Below are 10,000 nucleotides of genomic sequence, written 5' to 3'. Positions count from 1 at the left end.
AAATAGGCCTATAGCTATTTACATTTTTATTGCAGTCATCTCAGTTTTCATCATTTTAACTTCTTTGGGACTGGGGGGCAGTATTGAGTAGCTTGGATAATAAGGTGCCCAGAGTAAACTGCCTGCTATTTAAGTAGTAGATTTGGATAGAAAACACTCTGAAGTTTCTAAAACTGAATGATGTCTATGAGTATAACAGAACTCATATGGCATAAACCCGAGAGAAAATCCAAGCAGGAAGTGGGAAATCTGAGGTTTGTAGTTTTTCAAGTCACATGCCTATCAAATATACAGTGTCTATGGGGTCATATTGCACTTCCTAAGGCTTCCACTAGATGTCAACAGTCTTTAGAACCTTGTTTGAGGCTTCTACTGTGAAGGAGGAGAGAATGAGAGCTGTTTGAGCCAGAGGTCTGGCAGAGTGCCATGAGCTGATCGCTGATCACGCCCGTGAGAGGTAGCTGCGTTCCATTGCATTTCTAAACACAAAGGAATTCTCCGGTTGGAAGATTATTGAAGATTTATGATAAAAACATCCTAAAGATTGATTCTATACATCGTTTGACATGTTTCTATGAACTGTAATATAACTTTTTTTGACATTTTGTCTGAACAAGTGATCGCGCATTATGCATTTGGATTACTGGGCTAAACGTGCAAACGAAAAGGAGGTATTTGGACATAAACGATGGACTTTATCGAACAGAACAAACATTTATTGTGGAACTGGGATTCCTGGGAGTGCATTCCAATCAAGATCATCAAAGGTAAGTGAATATTTATAACGCTATTTCTGACTTTTCTGACACCTCTCCTTCTTTGGAAAATGGCTGGATGTTTTGCTGTGACTTGGCACTGAACTAACAATCGCAAGGTGTGCTTTTGCCATAAAGCTTTTTAAAAAATCTGACACAGCACTTGCATTAAGGAGAGGTTTATCTATATTTCCATATGCATAACACTATCTTTTATCAATGTTTATGATGAGTATTTCTGTAATTTGATGTGGCTCTCTGCACTTTCACCGGATGTTTGTTTGAGACAATGCATTTCAAATGAGGTTTTTGGACATAAAGATGAACTTTATCGCATTTATTGTGTAACATGAAGTCCTGTGAGTGCCATCTGATGAAGATCATCAAAGGTTAGTGATTCATTTAATCGCTATTTCTGATTTTTGTGAGCACTCTCCTTGGCTGGAATATGGCTATATGGTTTTTTGTGACTAGGCGCTGACCTAACATAATCATTTGGTGTGCTTTCGCCGTAAAGCCTATTTGAAATCGGACACTGTGGCTGGATTTACAAGACGTGTGTCTTTAAAATGGTGTAAAATACGTATATGTATGTTTGAGGAATTTTAATTATGGGATTTCTGTTGTTTTGAATTTGACACCCTGCAATATCACTGGCTGTTGTCGAGCGTCCCACATATCCCAGAGTGGTTGTTAAGTGTCTTTTTATACTTTTTATAATTTATACTTGTAACATTTGCAAAGACATTGGTTCTATGTTTAGCAGAGATCTTGTGTGTATAAAGTGACGCGGGAGGGCAATAAAACAGCTTGTGGATTTATCAATGTTCCTACAAAGGTTCTAATGATGCTTTTGGGAAACCAGGCCCAGGTGCTTTTGGGAAACCAGGCCCAGATGCTTTTGGGAAACCGGGCCCAGATGCTTTTGGGAAACCGGGCCCAGGTGTTTTTGGGAAACCAGGCCCAGGTGCTTTTGGGAAACCAGGCCCAGGTGCTTTTGGGAAACCGGGCCCAGATGCTTTGGGAAACCGGGCCCAGGTGCTTTTGGGAAACCGGGCCCAGGTGCTTTTGGGAAACCGGGCCCAGGTGTGTTTGTGGAAATTCATGTGTGCAATAAACAATTCGTTTTTGTTGTTGTTGTTGTTGACATTTCAGTGCAACTGAGCTTCAGGTAAAGTTAAAATACCTGTCTTAGAATCATTAGTGATGTTTAGTCACCAAGGTTCTAAACACCAATAGAACCCTGCTGTTCCTTTAACCGAAGACATCATCGCATGTCGTGTCATTGACCTTAAGAGTGTAAAGGGAAAGGTACAAAAGTGACAGCTCATCTCAAAAATGTCACTTCACAACTGGTTTACATCAAGCCTGAAGCCACGGCTGTCTACTTGGCTGGCTGGGTGGGTGTGTGGGTGGAAGGCTGGAGGGGGGGGGGGGTGGATGGTGTGGGGTTATGGGGTTGAGTGATCTGGATTAGAGTGAGCTTGTTATGCCCTCCTTCTCAGTGTCTTTAAGGAGAACAGGAGATAGTATTTGTTATTGAGAGCTGTAGCCTCAATGTAAAGCGAATATTTTAGTTTTTTGGTGTAAAATCAGTGTTGATGTTTTGATGAATTTGTATTCTTCTGAACCCCTTGTGGGTAGTGGAGGAGTGTCCCCCATTCCTGTTGTAGCTGGGCTGGGGATTGAACCAGTGACTTAGTTATCACAGGTGCCATAACACACTGGGCCTCTTGACATTGATAATCGTACACCTACCTAAGAAGTCCTGAGAGGCTACATTGAACATTGTGAAATACCTTGAACACCTGAGACACCACTATAGAAATCCATTATTAGGATGATTATGTAGCACATGGTGTGTCCTACAGCAATACTGTTCCACTGTCAGTACTGTTCCTCTGTCAGTACTGTTCCTCTGTCAGTACTGTTCCTCTGTCAGTACTGTTCCACTGTCAGTACTGTTCCTCTGTCAGTACTGTTCCTCTGTCAGTACTGTTCCTCTGTCAGTACTGTATCACTGTCAGTACTGTATCACTGTCAGTACTGTTCCTCTGTCAGTACTGTATCACTGTCAGTACTGTTCCTCTGTCAGTACTGTATCAATGTCAGTACTGTATCACTGTCAGTACTGTTCCTCTGTCAGTACTTTATCACTGTCAGTACTGTTCCTCTGTCAGTACTGTTCCTCTGTCAGTACTGTATCACTGTCAGTACTGTATCACTGTCAGTACTGTTCCTCTGTCAGTACTGTTCCTCTGTCAGTACTGTTCCTCTGTCAGTACTGTTCCTCTGTCAGTACTGTATCACTGTCAGTACTGTTCCTCTGTCAGTACTGTTCCTCTGTCAGTACTGTTCCTCTGTCAGTACTGTTCCTCTGTCAGTACTGTTCCTCTGTCAGTACTGTTCCTCTGTCAGTACTGTATCACTGTCAGTACTGTTCCTCTGTCAGTACTGTATCACTGTCAGTACTTTATCACTGTCAGTACTGTTCCTCTGTCAGTACTGTTCCTCTGTCAGTACTGTTCCTCTGTGAGTACTGTTCCTCTGTCAGTACTGTATCACTGTCAGTACTGTATCACTGTCAGTACTGTTCCTCTGTCAGTACTGTTCCTCTGTCAGTACTGTTCCTCTGTCAGTACTGTTCCTCTGTCAGTACTGTATCACTGTCAGTACTGTTCCTCTGTCAGTACTGTTCCTCTGTCAGTACTGTTCCTCTGTCAGTACTGTTCCTCTGTCAGTACTGTTCCTCTGTCAGTACTGTTCCTCTGTCAGTACTGTATCACTGTCAGTACTTTACGTCTGTCTGTCTGTCTGTCTGTCTGTCTGTCTGTCTGTCTGTCTGTCTGTCTGTCTGTCTGTCTGTCTGTCTGTCTGTCTGTCTGTCTGTCTGTACTGTACTGTACTGTACTGTACTGTACTGTACCTCAGTCTGCACCATGTTGACTCTCCTGGAGCGCAGCTCTCTGACACAGTTATAGATGTCCACCACGCCCTCTCTCTCTGCCATGTCCAGCATGATGTCAATCACTATGAAACAGCCTGTTCGGCCCGCCCCCGCACTAGAGAGAGAGAGAGAAAGGGAGGGAGAGAAAGGGTGGGAGGAATGGAGGGATGAGTAGGAGGGTTGGAGAGAGTGAGTGAGGGTAAGCGAGAGAGAGTGAGAGAGCAGGGGAAATGAGGTAGGAGAGAGGGAGGGAGGGCGAGAGACAAAGAGGGAGAGAGGGAAGACAGTAGGAGGGAGGAAGAGAGAGAGAGAGAGAGAGAGAGAGAGAGAGAGAGAGAGAGAGAGGTAGATGCCTGTCTTGAGGTAAAATCTCATTGACATCAATGCATGGTTAAATATGAAAGTTAAAAAATCCCATCTTCAGTTAGGATTGGGCCCAGAGAAGGAGCATTGAGAGAGATACGACAGAGATACGACAGCGAGGAGTCAGAGATACGACAGAGAGGAGTCAGAGATACGACAGAGAGGAGTCAGAGATACGACAGAGATACGACAGAGAGGAGACAGAGATACGACAGAGAGGAGACAGAGATACGACAGAGATATGACAGAGAGGAGAAAGAGATACGACAGAGAGGAGACAGAGATACGACAGAGAGGAGTCAGAGAGGAGACAGAGATACGACAGAGAGGAGACAGAGAGGAGACAGAGATACGACAGAGATATGACAGAGAGGAGACAGAGATACGACAGAGAGGAGTCAGAGAGGAGACAGAGATACGACAGAGAGGAGACAGAGAGGAGACAGAGAGGAGACAGAGATATGACAGAGAGGAGGCAGAGAGGAGACAGAGTGGAGACAGAGTGGAGACAGAGATACGACAGAGAGGAGACAGAGAGGAGACAGAGAGGACACAGAGATCTGACAGAGAGGAGACAGAGATACGACATTGAGAAGACAGAGAGGAGACAGAGATACGACAGAGAGGAGACAGAGAGGAGACAGAGGAGCCAGAGAGGAGACAGAGACAAGACAGAAGACAGAGGGGAGACAGAGATACGACAGAGAGGAGACAGAGAAAAGACAGAGAGGAGACAGAGAGGAGACAGAGAGGAGACAGAGATACGACAGAGAGAAGACAGAGAGGAGACAGAGATACGACAGAGAGGAGACAGAGATATGACAGAGAGGAGACAGAGAGGAGACAGAGAAGAGACAGAGAAGAGACAGAGAGGAGACAGAGAGGAGACAGCGATACGACAGAGAGGAGACAGCGATACGACAGAGAGGAGACAGAGAGGAGACAGAGAGGAGACAGAGATATGACAGAGAGGAGGCAGAGACGAGACAGAGACGAGACAGAGACGAGACAGAAGACAGAGAGGAGACAGAGATACGACAGAGAGGAGGCAGAGAGGAGACAGAGAGGAGACAGAGAGGAGGCAGAGAGGAGACAGAGACAAGACAGAAGACAGAGAGGAGACAAGAGTCCCTCCAGACATTCCCACCTGCAGTGGATGACCATGGGTCCAGCAATGGTGAGTGTCTTGGCCTTCACCCTACGTACAAAGCCCAGGAGGCCAGTAGCGTGGTAGGGCACCCCGTGGTCCGGCCACCCTGTGAAGTGGAACTGACGGATCTCCCGGATCTCATGAGCTCCTCTCTGGAGGATGGAGGGAAAAACGTACAGTCAAATACACACAGAATTACCCTGGACTTCAATCAACTTCTGTTTGCCCTTAGAGAACTGGCGCTGGGGCACCCCTGCAGCACGTGTTTGATTAGCATCAATATCTTCACCCAGTTCTCTCTATTGGATCTTCTGTTAACATGGCCCGCCTCCCTCTCGTCCCGTGTGTTCATCAGGATACCACAGAGAGAAGTATTCAAACAACATCATCCCCACTCCACACTAGCACATCAAATGAACGTCCAATACACAGCTGTATTCTACATAGTAACGGTAGTGTGGATATGAGAACAGAATTGTAGGAATGTAATTACTGTACCTAGTAGCAGTCTCACATTATTCACAGTCTGTGTGTGTGTGTGTGAGAGAGAGTGTTTATGTGTATGTGTGTGTGTGATGTATCAGTAGTAGCCAGTCTCACCTTCTCGACAGCGAAGGTCCGTATGACGTACTCTGACAGTAGCTGCGTCTCTATGAGGGTCACCTTGATGTCTCTGTAGATCTCTGTGTCGTCTGGCCAGTACTTACAGCACTTCACCTGCTTGACAGAAACATAACACACAACACCATGGTAACATAACACACACCTCGGTAACATACCACACACACCTCGGTAACATAACACACAACACCATGGTAACATAACACACAACACCATGGTAACACACCACAACACCATGGTAACATAACACAACACCATGGTAACATAACACACAACACCATGGTAACATAACACACAACACCATGGTAACATACCACACACACCTCGGTAACATACCACACACACCTCGGTAACATACCACACAACACCTCGGTAACATAACACACAACACCTCGGTAACATAACACACAACACCATGGTAACATAACACACAACACCTCGGTAACATAACACACAACACCATGGTAACATAACACACAACACCATGGTAACATAACACACAACACCTCGGTAACATAACACAACACCATGGTAACATAACACACAACACCTCGGTAACATAACACACAACACCATGGTAACATACCACACACACCTCGGTAACATACCACACACACCTCGGTAACATACCACACACACCTCGGTAACATAACACACAACACCTCGGTAACATAACACACAACACCATGGTAACATACCACACACACCTCGGTAACATACCACACACACCTCGGTAACATACCACACAACACCGCGGTAACATAACACACAACACCATGGTAACATAACACACAACACCATGGTAACATAACACACAACACCATGGTAACATAACACACACCACCATGGTAACATAACACACACCATGGTAACATAACACACACCATGGTAACATAACACACAACACCATGGTAACATAACACAACACCATGGTAACATAACACACACACCTCGGTAACATAACACACAACACCATGGTAACATAACACAACACCATGGTAACATAACACACAACACCATGGTAACATAACACAACACCATGGTAACATAACACACAACACCTCGGTAACATACCACTCACACCATGGTAACATAACACACAACACCATGGTAACAGAACACACAACACCTCGGTAACATAACACACAACACCATGGTAACAGAACACAACGTGTATCTGATGCTTAAAACATGAGGTAGTTGAAGAAGACCATGAGGCTTAAGTTATTGTATGTAATGTCGTGAAAATGTCCTCTATTTACCAAATCATGAGAGCAAACCACACACAAGTCGTTTATCAAACCACACACAAGTTAGTTATCAAAGTCCATCTTTAATTATATGAGCTCTATCACAACCCTGTGACTCTCAGGTAATTCAGTGTCTCTCAGTGAATTCTCTGAGAGCCCCTCCACATTGCAATCAACAGTTCAATATCTCTAATGAAAAGTTGAGAGTCCCAACATAATGGCAAAATGGGATCCTTTATAGCAAAGAACACACATAGTCAGACAGCATAGACATAATAAATCATTCAGCTTTGTCTCCTTACTCAAACCCAGAACCATAAACCAATCTTCCATATCAACAGGCATATATCAAATCCATCCTATCTTGACAAGATCACAGAGACACACTGACTGGCACACAGACATTGTGGAGCCAAGAGATACACGCTTGATGATCCCTTGACCTCTCCCCTCTCTGCGGCCCAAGCAACTTAGTCTTGACATAGAACAGATACTGCAACCCTGCCACAGTATTATACAAAAATAACATTCTTGATGAGAATTATCTTACAAACATATGATGAATATAAAACATCTTACCTATGTTACCAACCAATTCTAATTATTTCCACAACAGTAACCAGTCAGGTGGTTCAGCACCATGGTAACATAACACACAACACCATGGTAACATAACACACAACACCATGGTAACATAACACACAACACCTCAGTAACATAACACACAACACCATGGTAACACAACACAACACCATGGTAACATAACACACAACACCTCAGTAACATAACACACAACACCATGGTAACATAACACACAACACCATGGTAACATAACACACAACACCATGGTAACATAACACACAACACCATGGTAACACAACACAACACCATGGTAACATAACACACAACACCATGGTAACATACCACACAACACCTCGGTAACATAACACACAACACCATGGTAACATAACACACAACACCATGGTAACATAACACACAACACCATGGTAACATAACACACAACACCATGGTAACATAACACACAACACCATGGTAACATAACACACAACACCATGGTAACATAACACACAACACCATGGTAACAGAACACAACGTGTATCAGATGCTTCAAAAATGAGGTAGTTGAAGAAGAACATGATGCTTAAGTTATTGTATGTAACCAGTCAGGTGGTTGACAAGCACTCTGAGTCTTAATAAGTTTGTCTAAAGTGTACAACCTTCAGCCAGTATAATGAATGAAAGGTCTAGGCCACGGTCACATCACTCAAGTAACATCTCACATTTTGTTCTCTTCAGATTCCATTTCTTCACATCCCTCTCAAGTTAAAATGAGGTTCAGTCCATATTACTTTGGGTCTATGGTCTAAGAGTAGCTGCAAATGGAAATCAGATATATGGACAGGCCAGCTAATTCTCACATCATCATTCATTTATTCACACATCGACAGAAAATATCACTAGAGGAGGAAAGGTACTCTTAGAATTCCAACCTGAGACAGTTAAAACAACATGACAGTAAAGAACTACAACCTGAGACAGTTAAAACAACATGACAGTAAAGAACTACAACTTGAGACAGTTAAAACAACATGACAGTAAAGAACTACAACCTGAGACAGTTAAAACAACATGACAGTAAAGAACTACAACCTGAGACAGTTAAAACAACATGACAGTAAAGAACTACAACCTGAGACAGTTAAAACAACATGACAGTAAAGAACTACAACCTGAGACAGTTAAAACAACATGACAGTAAAGAACTACAACCTGAGACAGTTAAAACAACATGACAGTAAAGAACTACAACCTGAGACAGTTAAAACAACATGACAGTAAAGAACTACAACTTGAGACAGTTAAAACAACATGACAGTAAAGAACTACAACCTGAGACAGTTAAAACAACATGGGGTAACAAAGCAAATATGAGGAAAACGCTACCGGAATTCTATCAACACATGGGCTGTAGTACTCAGAGCTCAACAACACTCGACCATTGTTACTCTCCCTTCCGGGATGGCTAAATGGCCCTCCCCCACCCTCCCTTCGGCAAATCAGATCACGACTCAATTCTGCTTCTCCCCTCCTATAGGCAGAAACTCAAACAGGAAGTACTCGTGCTAAGGTCTATACAACGCTGGTCTGAACAATCTGAATCCATTCTTCAAGATTGTGTTGATCATGCAGACTGGGATATGTTCCAGGGTAGTCTCTGAGAATAACATTGATGTATACACTGACACGGTGACTGAGTTCAGCAGGAAGTGTATAAGAGATGTTGTTCCCACTGTGGCTATTAAAACCTACAGCAGCATTCGCGCAAAACTGAAAGCGCAATCCACTGCATTTAACCACGGCAAGGTGACTCGGAATATGGTTGAATACAAACAGTGCAGTTATGCCCTCTATAAGGCAATCAAACAGGCAAAACATCAGGACAGAGACAAAGTGGAGTTGTAATTCAACGGCTCAGATACGAGACGTATGTGACAGGGACGCCAATACAATCACAGATTACAAAGGGAAAACCAGCCACGACGTCTTGCTCCCGGACAAGCTAAACACCTTCTTCGTCCGCTTTAAGAAGAACACAGTCCGAGGAGCCTCTCATTCTCCGTGGCCGACGTAAGTAAGACGTTTATGCTTGTTAACCCGGCATCACTAGCCGCATCCTCAGAGCAATGTGCAGACCAGCTGACTGGAGTGTTTACAGACATATTCAATCCCTCGCTATCCAAGTCTGCTATCCCCCCGCTGTCCTCAAAATGTCAACCATTGTTCCTGTACCCAAGAAAGCAAAGGTAACTGAACTAAATTACAATCACCCCGTAGCCCTCACTTCTGTCATCATGAAGTGCTTTGAGAGGCTAGTTAAGGATCATATCACCTC

At 43.8% G+C, this 10,000-nt stretch overlaps 1 protein-coding gene across 2 annotated transcripts in view; it reads right to left on the bottom strand.

The window, feature by feature from the left end:
• The window catches only part of LOC112238841 (receptor-type tyrosine-protein phosphatase mu-like), a 503,654-nt gene that overhangs the window by 34,642 nt on the left and 459,012 nt on the right, over positions 1–10,000 (bottom strand). For both annotated transcript variants that reach the window (XM_042308178.1, XM_042308179.1), the window contains 3 exons: positions 5,816–5,932; positions 5,213–5,367; positions 3,682–3,817 (listed from right to left, as the gene is read on the bottom strand). In XM_042308178.1, the coding sequence (XP_042164112.1) occupies positions 3,682–3,817; positions 5,213–5,367; positions 5,816–5,932 (408 nt within the window). The remainder of the gene's footprint in view (positions 1–3,681; positions 3,818–5,212; positions 5,368–5,815; positions 5,933–10,000) is intronic.

Source organism: Oncorhynchus tshawytscha, linkage group LG28, assembly GCF_018296145.1.
Source record: "Oncorhynchus tshawytscha isolate Ot180627B linkage group LG28, Otsh_v2.0, whole genome shotgun sequence".
NCBI classification, from domain to species: Eukaryota; Metazoa; Chordata; class Actinopteri; order Salmoniformes; family Salmonidae; genus Oncorhynchus; species Oncorhynchus tshawytscha.
The sequence above is the reverse complement of the archived record's forward strand: the minus strand, read 5'-3'. Positions and strand labels throughout refer to the sequence as shown.